General features: G+C 44.2%; 1 protein-coding gene across 1 annotated transcript in view; it reads right to left on the bottom strand.

The window, feature by feature from the left end:
• Nucleotides 1–18,231, bottom strand: part of KIF13B (kinesin family member 13B) — a gene marked incomplete in the record, with an annotated part of 3,953,176 nt that overhangs the window by 3,197,767 nt on the left and 737,178 nt on the right. Inside the window, 1 exon segment of the mRNA XM_044062707.1 lies at nt 13,571–13,705. Coding sequence (XP_043918642.1) covers nt 13,571–13,705 — 135 coding nt within the window.

Genomic DNA, 18,231 nt, shown 5'->3' with positions numbered 1-18,231 from the left:
ACTGAAGGGCTGCCTGACGACAGGACAACCCAGTTGTTATGACTGCAGATGCATCCATGAAGGACATCAGAGATAAACTGACTGACTGTTCTTTTCTTAAGTGGAAACACTTAAATATAGGTAGACTTAATTTAAGGTTAGGTAATGCCTGTGGGTGCAGCTGTGTCGATTTGGGCGTGATTGCTCATGTATTTGTAATGTTTTTCAATACTTTTTATTTTATGAAAACCCTCGGACAAAAACCTACATACATTTTCAGAACACAGCCATCCCTTCTCAACTTAGAACAAACACACAAAACTATGTACAACTTCAAAAAATTAAGTTTAACCCTTTAAATAGTACTGGGCTAGCTGCCCTAGCAAGCCATTTCAACTCATGCCAATTTGCCTTTTTGTGCTTGAATACACCTATCCCATTTGATTAGGGAGTGGCCTTACCCATCCCATGGCCGATGATAATATATTACACCCCTAATTAGAATAACTGGGATTGTACTGTAGATCATTTGAGGGGACACACGCACCAAATAAAGAATTTAGGAGCTTTATGATATCCCTATGTCTAGACAAAATCATTTTGTTTAAACTGTGCACTATATTAGGACTTTCATACAACAGACAAATGTTGGTAGAAAGTTAGGTCACTGTCCATATAAGTTCCCAAAATCCAAACAACTGGGTCAACTCTCAGGGGAGTATTGTCAAAGTTCCATAGTGTAGATGGCTTCCCCAAGGGATACAATAATGTATATTGCGGCATTCAGTTTAAATTCTTGATTTTGGTACCAGCTACTTATTTGGGGCAAACCATCCTGCAGGATGGCCAAGTCATTCGGGGATTCAATGACTGCTCTTAGCTTGCAGTCATCTGCAAACGTAGTCAGAGTCCTTTGGCATATACTTTTCCAAAGTAAAATTCAAACAGGATATGTCCCGGCACAGAACCCTGTGGGGACTCCACTGGTGACTGGTCTCTTTGTGGCGGTAACTTCCCTATTTTGACTTCCTGCACCTATCTGTGAGCCAACTGGCAATACACTGGGTGAAAAGTACAGTTTTGTACCTACCATAAATGTAGATGTCCGAACTGGGTATGCATCTGCAGTCATAACATATGGGTTGTCCTGCCTCAGGCAGCCCTTCAGTCGGGATTCCAAAGTCTGGGTCTGGCCTCGACTGATGTTGCACTTTCACCCGGCGTCAGAGCTGTTGGTCTTGGGTATAAAGGCATCAGCACGCCATTTTCCTCAGTGTTTCTTGCCCCAGATGCCAGTAGCCCTCTTGGAAGGCTAAATTTGGATAAATGTTTCCAAATCCAAACAGTAGCACAACAATAAATATATATACATATATACAAACAAATACACCATAATAGACTCCCCACCAGCTAGCTATTAGGAGGGTAAGCACCCTAGGAATACCACAGAGGGAAGGAGGGAGGGTAATCCTGACTGCAGATGCTATCCAGTTCGGACATCTACATTTATGGTAGGTACAAAACTGTACTATGTCCTTCATGGATGCATCTGCAGTCATAACATATGGGTAGAATACCATAGCCAAACTGGGGAGGAGGATAAAACTAGATTATGGTGTGTTTAAGATCCTGCAAAACAGCAGTTGCAAAACCTGCTCGGGATCTGGAGTATAGAGGTAGATTGTAATGCTTGGCAAATGTATGCACGGAGGTCCAAGTAGCAGCTTCAATAATGTCTTTGGTAGCCACCCTCGTAGAAAGCTGTGGTGGTGGCTGTGGCTCTTGTAGAATGAGGTCTGATGTTCTCAGGAATTGTCTTTCCATGAAAGGAGTAACAGAATCGAATGCAATTTCCTATCCATTTGGAAATTGTCTGTTTGGAAATAGCTTTTCCTTCCCTTCCAGTTGCATATGCTACAAAAAGTTGGTCAGTCTTTCTGCTATTTTTGTTCTGTCCAGATAGTAGCGTAGTTGTCTATGTACATCCAAGGTGTGCAATAGTTTTTCCCCTCTGTTCTGTGGGTTAGGGAAGAACGTAGGTAAATGGATTGCTTGGTTCAAAGACACTCTGGATACCACCTTAGGCATGAATGTAGGATTAGTTCTCAGAGACACTCTATCCTGGTGGAAGATTAGGAAGGGTTGCACTGCCATTAAGGCCTGTAGTTCTGATACCCTCCTTGCTGAAGTGATTGCCAGTAGGAAAGCAGTTTTCCTAGATAAGAACTGTAAGTCTGCTGATGCTGCTGGTTCAAAGGGTGATAAAATTAATTTTTCCAGCACAAAATTGAGATCCCATGCTGGCAAAGGAGGTTTCCTTGGAGGTTTTACATTCTTGATTCCTCTGAGGAATTGTCTGAGCAAAGGTGAGAGAAAACAGGAGGATCCATGCTGTATTCTGCTGAAATTGCTGAAGCATGAATCTTAATGGAAGAATAGGACAGGCCATTGACTGAAGAAGTTGCTAAGTACTCCAGAATGTTAGGCATATCTATGTTTGACACATCTTTTCCTCTTTGATGCACTCCAAATGACAAACCTTTTCCATTTAGCAGAGTATGTTCCTTCTTGTGGAGGGTCTCGTGCTTCAAGGATAATGTCTTTAACTCTTTGAGATAAAACAGTTCTGGTTTTGTTTTAAGCAATGTTCCAGGCAGTTAGCTGCAGCGTTTTAAGTTTGGATGTATGATGCTGTAGTTGTTCTGTGTTAACATCAAAGGCCATAGGGTAGAGGCCATATTGTTCTGAGACATGCTTCTCAGCAGTGGGTACCAGTGTTGCCTTGGCCAGTCTGGAGCTATCAATCATCCTTGGGCGTTCTTCCTTGATCTTTAATAATACTTTGTACATCAATGGAAGAGGTGGGAATGCATATGCTGTCAGGCCTTTCCAGCTGAAGGAGAGGGAATCCACTTTCCAGGCTTGTGGGTGGAATGTCCTTGAGCAGAATTTTTTGAGTTGGTGGTTGAGTGGTGAGGCGAACAGATCTATCTGAGGCATTCCCCATTTGTTTGTTATGATTTTGAAGATGTCCGGATGCAGCATCCATTCGTGGGCATCCGATGTAGTTCTGCTTAAGCTGTCTGCTAGTGTATTTTCTTTTCCTGGTACAAATTTTGCCTGTAACTGGATGTTGTAGCTCAGTGCCAGGTTCCACAGTTCCAAAGTCATTCTGCATAGGGGGTATGAATGAGTGCCTCCTGTTTGTTGATGTACCACATGACTGTGGTGTTGTCTGTCCTTATCAGCTGGCCCTCTTTGAAATGGTCTGAACCTTTGGATTGCCAGCTTTACTGCCAGCATTTCCTTTAGGTTGATGTGCAGGTGGAGTTGATCCTGTGTCCACAATCCTTGCATACATTTGTCCAGCATGTGGGCCCCCATCCTAGGTCTGAGGCGTCTGTTGTGATGGTCTGCCTTGGTTGACATTTGTTGAAAGGCAACCTCTGTAGCCATTGCCTGGGTTTGACTGGCATGCCTGAGCCCACCATAGGAACTCCTGTTTTAAGCATGGAATTAGTGGGATTTCTGTTTCTAGGCTGTGTCTGTGTTGGGACCATAAATTCTTTAGGTACCACTGTAGTTTTCTCATATGTAGTCTGGCAAGTGGGACCAAGATTATGCATGATGCCATGAAGCCCAAGGCCTGCAGTACTTTTCTTGCTGTTAACTTGTTCAGCTTTGTTAGTGCCAAGAAGTAGACGGAGTTGCTTTTGTTTTTCTGCAGTTAGGAATGCCACTTGTTTTACTGTGTCCAATTCAGCCAAGAATGTCCTTGTTTGGGATGGTATCAGCCTTGACTTTTGCATGTTGACTGTGTATCCCAGTGCTTGTAGCAAGTAAATGACCCTTTGTAAATCTGTTGTCAGCTTGCTTTTGTTGTCCCCTTGTAGCAGGCAGTCGTCCAGGTATGGGTAAATTTGAATTCCCTGTAGTCTGCAATGTGCGATTACTGATGCCAGGCATTTTGTGAATACTCTGCGCAGTAGATAAGCCAAAGGGCAATGCTGAGAATTGACAGTGCTCTGATCCTGCAAGAAATCTGAGGTATCTTCTGCAGATTGGTCGAATGGGGACGTGCAGGTATGCCTCCTTGAGATCTAGAGTTACCAGCCAACACTCCTTGCCCAGCATGGGAAGAAGTTGCTGTAGGGTCAGCATTTTGAATTTTGGGACAATGATGTATGTATTTAAGGTGGACAGGTCAAGAATTGGTCTCCAACTTGGGTTTCCTTTCTTGGAACTAGGAATAGTCTGGAGTAAAATCCTTTCCTTGCTCTGCTGTTGGCACTCTTTCCACAGCTCTCATGTTTGCTAACTGCATTATCTGTTGTAGAGCCTCTGTTTTTTGATTTGGAGGTAGATTTGGCATTCCTCTTTTGATTGGTAAAGTGTGGAAGTGGAACCGGTATCCTTGATCTATGGTTTGTAAAATCCACTTGTCTTTTGTTATATAGTGCCAGTTCTTTGAGAATAAGGTTAACTTTCCTCCTAGGGGAGCTGCTATTTGTTCCCTGGTAGGCGGATTTAGGATTAAGTCACTGTGGTTGTGTTGATGTAGTGGCAGTGGTTGTGTCTGTGCCTCTGTTGTTACCTTGCCACTGTCGTCCTCTGTAGGCACCTCCTCTGGATTGGTTTCTTCCTCTGGAACGTCTGTTCCTGCCCCTTTGAGATCTTGTGGAGTCAGGAAAGGACCAATTTTTGGCAGGCCAGTTCCTGCTAAACCTTGGGGGTTGAACCTGCAAGAAATCTTTAACTGTTTGAACAGATTTTGCCTTTTCTTCCATTTTCTTCATAACCTGCTGGGCAGGTGTACCAAACAAACTTGTCTTATCCATAGGAGCATCTAGTAATTTTGCTTTAACATGATCCGGTAAAGCTTGCTCCTTTAGCCATGCATGCCTTCTTATCACTGTGCCAGTCATGGCTGATCTAAATGAAGCCTCCAGTGCATCATAGCCACATTTTAAGGAATGGTTACTAACCTGTTGTATGTTATTTACCATTTCTAATACATATTTCTTATCAAGAGATTCATCAGTGGTTAGCTTTTAGTTAACTGATCAAGCATAAACTCTTGGTATTGTATCATGTAGAAACTGACAGTTTAAAGCTCTAGCTGAGAGAGTAGCTGAAGTGTAGACCTTTTTCCCCATCTGTCTAATGACCTTGCTTCCCTTTCAGAAGGAATAGGGTTTTAGCTATAGTGTGACTGCTACAGCAGGACCCTGGGATATAGTTTAGGGTCTGCAAGTGGGGCCTTATAAAGGTGGTGATGAGTGTCTGGCACCCTGTAAAATCTGTCTGGTTTGGCAGGGGCTGGAGGTAAAGAATCTGGGCTTGAGCAGACATCATTGAAAGCATCATCCACCACAGAGAGAACAGGAGGTATAGCTAAGGGCCTGTGCTGTGGAAGGTGCAGAAAGGTCCTAAGTCTTTTTCTGGAGTCTGAAAAATCCTGTTGCTGCCATTGGAACTGCTCTTATGGCATGTAAGTTTTCCCCAAAGGAAAATTCTTCTGGTGGGGAAGCAGCTGGAATGGATTCTTCAGCATCAGAGTCTTCAAAATTGGAGAAAGGAGCCTCTGGCTGGTCAGTTATGTCTGATTCATCAGCAGAGTCATCAGATGACACTGGCTCAGGGGGCTCTGCCCTAGGTCTCTTCTCTGGGGGCTGAGAGGCCCTGTCTGGGTGAGATTGGGATCCTCTAATTAATGAAATTAAATCTTCTGCCAGAGTAAGCATTTGAGAACTAGAGGAGGGCCTGGTTGTAGGGGGTTTAACAGGCCCTGTTTTAGTAGTCTTGGCTGCTTTAGCCCTGGCGAAGGCCTTAATGGACATGGCTGCTGGAGGCCTAGCAGCACCACGTGCTGGGGTAGAGACATCCAAGGGGATGGTGTCTGATAAGTCAGTGGCAACCACCGTAGTGGGTAAAATTTCTGAGGCCGATTCAAGAAAGGTAGCAGGGGCCTCAGTTGAAGAGATAGATTCAGCTATATTTTGATCAGTTTTCACCGGTTTCGGCGAAACAGAGACACTTTCGCGTTTGTAACCATGGTTTCGGCGAAACCGCGGACCCGATGTCGGTCTTTATCTTTGCGTTTTGGCAGATTGGGTAGTCGGAGGATCCGGCGGCATAATGTCAAAATCAGTACCGAAAAACTGTTCAGCAAATTCCGACCGGCGCCTAAGCGTTGTCGGTTGAAAAAGCACAGGCCGAACAGGCTGCTCGTCGTGGGCTGGGCCTAAACAAGGCAGACAATAAGAGTGGAAATCTTTATGAGGTATTTGTTTCCCACAGGTTAAACAATTATTAACTTTTTCTGACATCGGCTGAGGCAAGAAGAGTCCCCAGCGGGTACTTAGCTTTAGAAGTCTTGGTAGTATTGGTGAAGAAATCTCTGGATCCGACCGACCCGGCACTTGCGAACAGCTTCTGCTTGAGGTATGCGGCAAGAAAGACTGGGGAAAATGGCGTCGGCTGATGCCTTTATGCCAGACCAACAGAGATGATGTCGGGTGAAGTCGCGACATCAGCGAAGCGGACCGGACTTTGGAATCCGGCCGACTGAAGGGCTGCCTGACGACAGGACAACCCAGTTGTTATGACTGCAGATGCATCCATGAAGGACATCAGAGATAAACTGACTGACTGTTCTTTTCTTAAGTGGAAACACTTAAATATAGGTAGACTTAATTTAAGGTTAGGTAATGCCTGTGGGTGCAGCTGTGTCGATTTGGGCGTGATTGCGCATGTATTTGTAATGTTTTTCAATACTTTTTATTTTATGAAAACCCTCGGACAAAAACCTACATACATTTTCAGAACACAGCCATCCCTTCTCAACTTAGAACAAACACACAAAACTATGTACAACTTCAAAAAATTAAGTTTAACCCTTTAAATAGTACTGGGCTAGCTGCCCTAGCAAGCCATTTCAGCTCATGCCAATTTGCCTTTTTGTGCTTGAATACACCTATCCCATTTGATTAGGGAGTGGCCTTACCCATCCCATGGCCGATGATAATATATTACCCCTAATTGGAATAACTGGGATTGTACTGTAGATCATTTGAGGGGACACACGCACCAAATAAAGAATTTAGGAGCTTTATGATATCCCTATGTCTAGACAAAATCATTTTGTTTAAACTGTGCACTATATTAGGACTTTCATACAACAGACAAATGTTGGTAGAAAGTTAGGTCACTGTCCATATAAGTTCCCAAAATCCAAACAACTGGGATAACTCTCAGGGGAGTATTGTCAAAGTTCCATAGTGTAGATGACTTCCCAAGGGATACAATAATGTATATTGCGGCATTCAGTTTAAATTCTTGATTTTGGTACCAGCTACTTATTTGGGGCAAACCATCCTGCAGGATGGCAAAGTCATTCGGGGATTCAATGACTGCTCTTAGCTTGCAGTCATCTGCAAATGTAGTCAGAGTCCTTTGGCATATACTTTTCCAAAGTAAAATTCAAACAGGATATGTCCCGGCACAGAACCCTGTGGGGACTCCACTGGTGACTGGTCTCTTTGTGGCGGTAACTTCCCCTATTTTGACTTCCTGCAATCTATCTGTGAGCCAACTGGCAATACACTGGGTGAAAAGTACAGTTTTGTACCTACCATAAATGTAGATGTCCGATAGGTATGCATCTGCAGTCATAACATATGGGTTGTCCTGCCTCAGGCAGCCCTTCGGTCGGCCGGATTCCAAAGTCTGGGTCTGGCCTCGGCTGATGTCGCACTTTCCCCGACGTCAGAGCTTTTGGGGTATAAAGGCATCAGCCAACGCCATTTTCCTCAGTGTTTCTTGCCCCAGATGCCAGGTGCCCTCTTGGAAGGCTAAATTTGGATAAATGTTGAAAATTCCAAACAGTAGCAAACAAAATATATATACATATATACATACAAACAAATACACCATAATAGATTCCCCCAGCTAGCTGAAAGAGGGGTAAGCACCCTAGGAATACCACAGAGGGGAAGGAGGGTGGGTAATCCTGACTGCAGATGCATACCTATCGGACATCTACATTTATGGTAGGTACAAAACTGTACTATGTCCTTCAAGGATGCATCTGCAGTCATAACATATGGGTAGAATACCATAGCCAAACTGCGGGAGGAGGTACTAAGATAATGATGGTGTAGTTAAGATCCCCTGTAAAACTGCAGTTGCAAAACCTGCTCGGGATCTGGAGTATAAAGGTAGATTGTAATGCTTGGCAAATGTATGCACGGAGCTCCAAGTAGCAGCTTCTAAAATGTCCTTGGTAGCCACCCCTCGTAGGAAAGCTGTAGTGGTGGCTGTGGCTCTTGTGGAGTGAGGCCTGATGTTTTCAGGAGTTGTCTTTCCATGAAAAGAGTAGCAGAATCGAATGCAATTTCCTATCCATTTTGAAATTGTCTGTTTGGAAATTGCGTTTCCTTGCACTCCAGTTGCATATGCTACAAAAAGTTGGTCAGTTTTTCTGCTGGTTTTAGTTCTGTCCAGATAGTAGCGTAGTTGTCTGTGTACATCCAAGGTGTGCAATAGTTTTTCGCCGCTGTTCTGTGGGTTAGGGAAGAACGTAGGCAAATGAATAGCTTGGTTCAAGGATACCCTGGATACCACCTTTGGCATGAAAGTAGGATTGGTTCTCAGAGACACTCTATCCTGGTGAAAAATAAGGAAGGGCTGCACTGCCATTAGTGCCTGTAACTCGGATACTCTTCTTGCTGAAGTGATTGCTAGAAGGAAAGCAGTTTTCCTAGATAAGAACTGTAAGTCTGCTGATGCTGCTGGTTCAAAAGGGGGTAGTGTTAATTTTTCCAGCACAAAATTGAGATCCCATGTAGGCAGAGGAGGTTTCCTTGGAGGTTTTACATTTTTGATCCCTCTTAAAAATTGTCTGAGGAGAGGGTGAGAGAAGATAGGAGGATCCATGTTGTACTCTGCTGAAATTGCTGAAGCATGAATCTTAATGGAAGAATAGGACAGGCCATTGTGGAACAGTTCTGCTAAGTATTCTAGGATGTGCGCTAGGTTTGCCAGTGTGACATTTGTACCCTTTGATGCACTCCAAATGAGGAATCTCTTCCATTTAGCAGAGTATGTTTTTCTTGTGGAGGGTCTACGAGCCTCCAGGATAATGTCCTTGACCCTCTGAGATAAAACAGTTTGGTTTTGTTTTAAGCAATTTTCCAGGCAGTTAGCTGCAGTGTTTTCAAGTTTGGATGCAGGGTCTTGTAGTTGTTCTGTGTTAGAAGTAAAGGCCATAGGGGTAGAGGCCATGAGTTCGTCCGAGACATGCTTCTCAGTAGCGGATACCAATGCTGCCTTGGCCAGTCTGGAGCTATCAATCACCTTTGGCTGTTCCTCCCTGATCTTCAGTAGAACTTTGTACATCAATGGGAGAGGTGGAAAAGCATACACTGTTAGGGCCTTCCAGGTGAAAGAGAGGGAGTCCACCCTCCAGGCTTGTGGGTGGTATACTCTTGAGCAGAATTTGTTCAGTTGGTGGTTGAGTGGGGAGGCGAACAGGTCTATCTCTGGCATTCCCCATTTGTTTGTTATGATTTTGAAGATGTCTGGATGCAGCATCCATTCGTGAGCATCCGTGGTAGTTCTGCTTAAGCTGTCTGCTAGTGAATTCTCTTTTCCTGGTACAAATTTGGCCTGCAGTTGGATGTTGAGATTCAGGCCTAGGTTCCACAGATCCATTGCCATCCGGCATAGAGGGTAGGAATGCATGCCTCCCTGTTTGTTTATGTACCACATGACTGTGGTATTGTCTGTCCTTATCAGCAGATGTCCTTGCTGGAGGAATGATTTGAATGCCTCGATTGCATGCTTCACTGCCAGCATCTCCTTTAGGTTTATGTGCAAATTCAGCTGGTCTTGAGACCATAGGCCTTGGATACACTTGTCTTCCATGTGTGCTCCCCATCCTAGGTCTGAGGCGTCCGTGGTGATGGTCTGCCTTGGTTGTGGTTTGTTGAAAGGCAACCCTCTGTTGCCATTGCTTTTGTTTTTCCTCTGTTGGACTGGCAGGCCTGAGCCCACCACAGGAATTCCTTTTTCAGGCATGGAATGATTGGTATCATGGTTTCTAGACTGTGCCTGTGTTGAGACCATACATTCCTTAGGTACCATTGTAATTTCCTCATATGCAGCCTGGCATGCGGGATCAAGATTATGCAGGATGCCATGTAACCCAGGGCCTGCAGGACTTTCCTTGCAGTAAGCCATGAAGTAGACGGAGTTGCTTTTGTTTTTCTTCTGTGAGAAAAGCCTTCTATTGTGTCAAGATCCGCCCCCAAAAATGTTATCCTTTGGGATGGCACTAGTCTTAACTTCTGGATGTTGACTGTGTATCCCAAGGCCTGTAACAGGTGTATGACATAGGCCAAATCCTTTATTAGTTTTGTCTTGTTGTCCGCTTGTATTAGGCAGTCGTCCAGGTATGGGTAGATTTGAATTCCCTGAAGCCTGCAATGTGCAATTACTGATGCCAGGCATTTCGTGAATACTCTGGGCGCAGTAGATAAGCCAAAGGGCAATGCTGAGAATTGATAATGCTCTGATCCTGCAAGAAATCTGAGGTGTCTTCTGCAATCTGGTCGTATAGGGACGTGCAGGTATGCCTCCTTGAGATCTAGAGTCACCAGCCAAGACTCCTTGCCCAACATGGGAAGAAGTTGCTGTAGGGTCAGCATTTTGAATTTTGGCACAATGAGGTATGTGTTTAGTGCGGACAAGTCGAGAATAGGCCTCCATTGGGTTTCTTTTCTTGGTACACGGAATAGTTTGGAGTAAAATCCTTGGCCTTGTTCCATAGATGGTACCCTTTCTATTACTTTCATCTGAAGTTAATTGTTGATTTGTTTTAGAGCCTCTGGCTTCTGGTTTGGTGGAAGGTTTGGCATTCCGCTCTTTTTTGGTAAAGTGTGGAAGTGAAACCTGTATCCTTTGTCTATTGTTTGCAATGTCCATTTGTCTTTTGTAATGCAATGCCAATTTTTCGAGAATAAAGCCAACTTTCTGCCCAAGGGTGCTTCCAGTTGTTCCCTGGTAGGCGGAATCAGAGCAAAGTCATTGTGTCTGTCCTGTGGAAGTGGTTGTAGTTGCAGCTGTGTCAGTACTCCTCTGGTTGGCAGGTTGCCACTGACGACCCCTGTAGGCACCCTTTGATTGACCTCTGCCTCTTGGGCGTCTATTCCTGCCCCTCTGTGCTCTGGAGGTGTCTGGAAAGGACCAATTCTTTGAAGGCCAGTTTCTGCTGAACCTCGGTGGTTGGACCTGCAGAAAATCCTTTACTGTTTGCACAGATTTTGCTTTTTCTTCCACTTTCTTTAGAATCTCCTGTGCAGGGGAGCCAAATAAACTTTGTTTCTCCATTGGAGCATCTAGGAGTTTAGCCTTGACTTGGTCTGGCAAGGATTGCTCTTTTAGCCAGGCATGCCTTCGAATTACTGCTCCAGTCATAGCTGATCTAAATGAAGCCTCCAGTGCATCATAGCCACATTTTAAGAAATGATTACTGACCTGCTGAGAGTTGTGTACCAAATCCTGAAGGGACTTACGGTCTAAAGGTTCAGGAGAAGAAAGCTTTTTATTCAGCTGATATAACAAATATTCCTGGTACTGTATCATATGGAACTGACAGTTTAATGCCCTGGCAGAAAGAGCAGCAGATGTATAAACCTTTTTTTCCCCATCTCTCTAATGCTCTTGACTCTCTTTCAGAGGGTAGGGGGGTTTTGGCAGTGGCAGCTGCAACACCTTTTGGGCCCTGAGAAATAGTTTCTGGGTCTGCAGCATGGGCTTTATACAAGTGAAAGTGAGAATCCGGGACCCTGTAATATCTGTCAGGTTTGGCAGGGGCCGGGGGAAGAGAATCAGGGGCAGAACTGACATCATTATATGCATCATCAACTACAGTTAGCACAGGTGATATGGCTAAAGGCCTATGCTGTGGCAAGTGTAAAAAGGTCCTTAGTCTTTTTCGAGAATCAGAGAAATCCTGACCCTGCCATTGAAAGTGTTCCCTTATTGAGTGTAAAGTCTCCCCAAAGGAAAATTCTTCTGGAGGGGAGGCAGAAGGAATAGAGTCTTCTGCATCTGAATCCTCATAAGGTGAGTATGGCCCTTCCTGATGGTCTGATAAATCAGATCCATCCATCCGAGGAGTAATCAGAGGAGAGAGGTTCAGGGGGTTCAGTCCTAGGCCTTTTGTCAGGAGGAGGTTGAGAGGCCCTGTATGGGTGAGGTTGGGAACCCCTAATCAGAGATATAAGGTTCTCAGCAAGGCTGAAAATCTGAGAACTTGAGGAAGGTCTCTGAGAGGTAGATTTTGCAGGTAAGGCCTTTGAAATTTTAGCTGCTTTAGCCCTGGAGAAGGCCTTAATAGACATAGAAGCAGGGGGGCTAGCTGCCGCACGTGCAGGAGTAGAAATGTCCAATGGGATGGTGTCGGACAATTCTTGTGCGCTTGCTTCTTCGGTAGGGATTTCTGTAGCCGACTCAGCTGGGGCCTCTCTGGCCTCGGTTGTCGGAGGTATGATTTCGGCAGAAGTAAGAACCGAGGACTTGGTTTCAGCCGAAACCAAGACACTCGCGGGTAGGCCTAACCGTGGTTTCAACTGAAACCGCGGGCCGCGAGTGTCGGTCCTTTTCCTGCGTTTTGGCTAAATGTGTAATCGGAGTCTCCGACGGCATTTTATATGCAAAAGCGGATCCAAAAAACTCTTCTGCAAACTCCGACCAATGTCTAAGAGTCCGTCGGTTGAAGGAGGCACAGGCTAAACAAGCTGATACATCATGGTCTGGGCCTAAGCAAGGAAGGCAGTAAGAATGGAAATCCTTATGAGGTAATTTGTTTCCCACAAGTTAAACAATTATTTACTTTGTCTGACATCGGCTGAGGCAAGAAAGAGTCCCCAACGGGGTACTTAGCTTTTTTAGAAGTCTTCGGTAGCCGAAATCTCTGGATCTGACTGACCGGCACTTGCGAACAGCTTCTGCTTCGGGCACCGCGCGGCAAGAAAGACTGAGGAAAATGGCGTCGGCTGATGCCTTTATACCCCAGAAGCTCTGATGTCGGGGAAAGTGCGACATCAGCCAAGGCCAGACCCAGACTTTGGAATCCGGCCGACTGAAGGGCTGCCTGAGGCAGGACAACCCATATGTTATGACTGCAGATGCATCCTTGAAGGACATCAGAGGAGTTTCCCAGTTTATTTAACTTCTCTACTATGCCTGAGTGGAGAACTGACACAAAAGCATTGGCCAGGTTGAGTATACTGTTTTGCCTTCATCCATTGCTTTGGTGACCTTTTCAAAAAAAGCCCATAAAAATGCAGCTCATAACTTGTTTCAAGCTATCAGCTATATATTTTAAGTGCCTGCTTCTAAAACAGTTTCCAGTACTGAAATACTGTGGACCTCCAGTATTAAATTATAAGCTACCAAATTCAGTAGTCATCCTTAAGCATAACCTACAATATTGTCTTCAACCTTCATACAGTACTAAGAATACCAAGAATATAAACTCAAGCATTCAGTGAAACATTGCAAACTGTTTTTTGACATTTCTTACCTTTAGGTAATAAACAAGAAGTTCATTGAGGGCTGGATCTGCGTTTAGATTCACCAGGAAGCACTTGTCATCACCAACCCTGATTCCAGAGGACTGGAGAGAGATTCCAAGACTTTCAAGTTGTTTCTGGCGTTCCTGTATAAAATCAGACAAAAAATGATGGGAATGCAGTCCACCTTGAGAAAAATGGCAATTACTTTTCCAAACAAGTTTACATCTTTTCTCAGAGAACAAATCTAAAAAAGCAAAGCTTGTTTATTGCTAACAACTAGCATACACACTGTTACTCAACACGTATGAAACTAAAATCTTAGATGTTCTCATTCACAGTGAGAAATGACATAACACAAACAGCAGGAACATAAAAACTTCTGCTGATCCAAAGGGGGATTAAAAAGTGGCTCCTCAGTTGAGTAAATATGAACAAGTACTTCCCCCACCTACCAGGTATAAAGTCAGCAACCCCAGCTAAAAAGGGTGATGAAATTCAAATTAAAAACTAATGTTCCTAGACACAGGTTACATATCCACACATTCCAAAAGCAAGGAGCCCATTTGCCAGGAATGAAAATCTCTGCAGTCTTTAAGACTCATTCAGTTGGGTTACTGATTCAGTCAGCTGCAACAATTATACTTGATTTTCAGTAAATGGATACTGCAGAATTCCCCCTGTAGCAATCAGTTATTTTCACATAACCTGGACACAGTAAGTCTTAAGTATTAAAAAATAAAATCACCAACTAATAAAGTTTCTTTCATAGTATGTCATGACATGCTAATTTATTTTATTTAGTTATTTTACATTTGTTGACCGGGCTAGTCTAACTGGATATATGTCCATTTCCAGTAGAGGCCCGGGGAGATGAGCTCCAAGAACACAATTCTAATAAAAATGTTGGTACAATACATAATTTAACAAATGATAACAGCTCATTCCACAACTATATCACAAACCTATCACATACACATAACAAATCATAATAATGAAATCACTACAAACATTGGTATTATCTACAACATAAAATTCTCTTTATCAAGGAAACTGGACTCAGTACAGAGGAGGAGTGGGTAAGCAGTAGCTAGTAATAGAAAGAAGAAGTTAGTCAGGGTTAGTGCAGGGGCATAAACAGTGTAAGATATAATTTCAGTTTATATTTGAAAGGTGGTATTGAGGACAGTGATGCAAGTTCACTGGGAAGTAGGTTCCAGTTTTTCCCAACAGTGTTAGAGAAGAGAGAATCTCCGGCCAAGTTGTTGGATTTACTTATGCAAACAAGTAGTTTATTTTAAGAGCGTAAGGTATTAAGATTTTTGTAGAGAGTAATGAGGGTAGAAAGTATTGTAGTGTTAGGTTGCTAAAGGGTCCTGTGGGCAATGGTAAGTTGGTGAAATTTCAGCTGATTTTGTAGATCAAGCCATCCTAGCTGCTTTAAATTGTAAAAGTGGTGGGTTCTAAATGGATTGCCAGTGGCAAATCTGGCAATGTAATTGTAGGAGTTTTCCAGTTTGTTGAGGTTATTTTTTGACAGATTAGTATACAGTACAGTTGTGTACACTTACCATAAATGTAGATGTTTGAGTGTATTCACTGTTGCAGTCATTACATTTGGGTTATCTGCTTGCAGGTAGCCCTCAATCGGCCTGACTATCAAAATCTTGGGTCCTGCGTCAGACGCTGTCTCATTTTCCATGACGTCAGGTAGTCAGGGGTATAAAGCATGCAGCTGACGCTATTACATCAGTTTTTCTTGCCCCAGATATCAGGTGCCCCCATAATGGGAAGCGATTATATACAAGGTTACACCTCCAAAAAAAGCAAATACACCAGAAAGCTTTAAGCATAGCAAACAAGAATAGAGTTATAGTCAATAGAAGTCAGGGGGCTGGAGGGAGGGTAACCAGGACTGCAACAGTGAATACACTTGAACATCTACATTTATGGTAAGTGTAAACAACTGTACTATGTTCTTCATGTTTCACTGTTGCAGTCATTACATTTGGGTAGATTCCCAAAGCTAAGGAAGGGAGGAGGCAATTAGATAGCATTAGGACCAGCTATAAGGCCCTGCAAGACTGCAGTGGTAAAACCAGCTCTGGATTTAGAAAAAATTGGCAAGTGGTAATGCTTGGTGAAGGTATGTACAGAACTCCAGGTAGCAGCTTCTAGGATGTCCCTGGTAGGGACACCTCTGAGAAAGGCTGGGGAGGTAGATGCAGCCCTGGTGGAATGTAGTCTTATCCCCTGTGGGGTAGGTTTTCCATGGTGCTTATAGCAGAAATGAATGCAATGGCCTATCCACTTAGAAGTGGTTTGCTTTGAAATGGCTTTCCCCTCTGTCCCTGCAGCAAATGCAACCAGCAGCAGCTGTTCAGATTTCCTGAGAGGCTTAGTCCTGTCCAAGTAAAATCTAAGTTGTCTGTGCATGTCCAAGGAGTGCAGTATTCGTTCCCCTTTGTTCCGTGGATTAGAAAAGAAGGTTGGCAAATGAATGGGCTGATTAAGGGCCAAACTGGATACCACCTTGGGCATAAAGGAGGGATTGGTCTTGAGGGACACCTTGCCCGCATGAAAGATGATGCAAGGCTCCACTGCCATGAGGGCCTGTAATTCAGACACCCTTCTTGTTGAAGTGATGGCTAGAAGGAAGGCTGTTTTCCAAGAAAGGAATTTCAACTCTGCATTTGCAGCTGGCTCAAAGGGAGGAAGAGTGAGCTTTTCCAATACAAAGTTAAGGTCACAGGCTGGACTAGGGACACTCCTGGGTGGCCTTAAGTTTTTGGCCCCTCTGAAGAATTGCTTCAGCAGTGGATGAGAGAAGAGCAGTGGCTCTGTATTATAATGTGCTGAAATGGGCGAGTCATGAATTTTGATGGAAGAAAAGGAAAGGCCCTTGTTCATAGGTTGGTACTAGGCTATCGGCCCTAAGGCCTATGCAAGCCTAGCCATAACAATTCCCTGGAAATTTTTTACCACAATATTTACTTCTCTAGGCCCCTGTCTAGCAGGGCGACTGACATGACCCCCAGGGTGAATTTCCTATCTCCCATCCAATCATCAAGGTTCCTTTTGAAGAGGGCAAATGAGTCGTTCTGCTTGACATATATGGACAGTCTTTTCCAGAGTATGGGGAGTCTCTGGGTCAGGAACCTATCCCTCCAGCATGTTTTGTTCATTGTGATAAGGTTTAGATCCCAGGAGTGTGTGGCTCTTGAGGGATTGGGATTTCTTTAAGTGGAGCATGTCCAACAGCTCAGGGTTTGACATGGCCTTGTACGTTAAACAGAGATCGCCTCTGAGTAGACGATATGCCACAGAGTATAACTGGAGTTTTTTTTTAGACGGTCAGCATATGGCATCTGCTTTAGGCCTGTGATTCTTTTAGTGAGGTATTTCTGTGGCCTTTCCAGCTGTTGCAGATGTCTTGTGAGGTACATACCAAATGGGGCATTATACTCTATAAATGGGTCTAATGAGGGATGAGTACAGTGGGACAATGACCTCCTTTTTTCTGGATGAAAAGCCCTTGGTGATGAGGTGTGCCACGTAGAAGGATTTCCTGACTGTTGTGGTGATGTGGTTATCGAAAGTGAGACCACTGTCCACTTGTATCCCTAAGTCTCTCATCACACTTTCGATGTTTAGTGTCCTGCCACCTATGTGGTAGTTCATGGGTACATGTTTTTTTCCAAAGGGGATGACTATACATTTCTTGGCATTAAGCTTGAGCCCATGGCTCTGGCACCAAGCATCTGTTTCTGTAAGGCCCTTTTGTAGAATATCCACATCATTTGGGGATTCAATAATGGCTCCCAGTTTGCAGTCATCTGCAAACTTTGTTAGCCAGAGTCCCTTAGTGTTGGCCTGTACTTCAGAGAAGTAGATGCCAAACAAGAGTGGCCTCAGGACTGAACCCTGAGGTACTCCACTTGTCACTTGTCTGGAGCTGGATTTGGAGTCTGCTACTTTTACAGTCTGGGTTCTGTCACTAAGCCAGTTGGCAACCCATTGAGTGATGTAGGGATTTATGCCCAGCTTAGTAAGTTTATCCATGATTCCAGAGTGGGGGATGGTGTCGAAGGCTTTGGCGAGGTCCAGATAGGCTGTGTGGACCTCCTTACTCTCGTCCACAGCTCTGGAGACAGATTAGAAGAAGTCAATCAGATTCAGGAGACAAGATCGGCCCTTCAAAAACCCAAACTGGGTGGGGTCCAGTGTCTGGAGGTTGCCAATGTCTTTGTTTATAAGTTCCATGATAATGTGTTCCATGCCCTTGCAGATCAGGCTTGTCAGACTGATGGGAGGGTAGTTCCCGGGATCCAAAGCGGATCCTCCCTTGTGGAGCAGGATAAATGTAGCTGTGCGCCACTCAGTGGGCACGAAGCCTGAGGTGAGGTGAGGCTATGATTAAACATGACACTTAGGTGGGGTGCCAGTTCATTTTGTAGTTCATGTAGTATACAGCCTGGGATGTCATCTGGTCCCATGGATGCTGTATTCTTAGCTTTGGAAAGTGCTGTTTCTACCTGTGTGGCTGTGATTATCGGAATTTGGCAATCTTCTGGTATTGAGATGGGCCCTTTAGGGGGTGAGAGGGGAGTGAAGTTGGCACTAAATCGATCTGCCAGGATATTGGCAATATCCTTGGGGTCAGTATATTTAG

The sequence above is a fragment of the Protopterus annectens genome, chromosome 2.part1 (genome assembly GCF_019279795.1).
Source record: "Protopterus annectens isolate FY-2018-M chromosome 2.part1, PAN1.0, whole genome shotgun sequence".
Lineage (NCBI taxonomy): Eukaryota > Metazoa > Chordata > Ceratodontiformes > Protopteridae > Protopterus > Protopterus annectens.
This window is presented reverse-complemented; position numbering and strand designations above follow the sequence as displayed.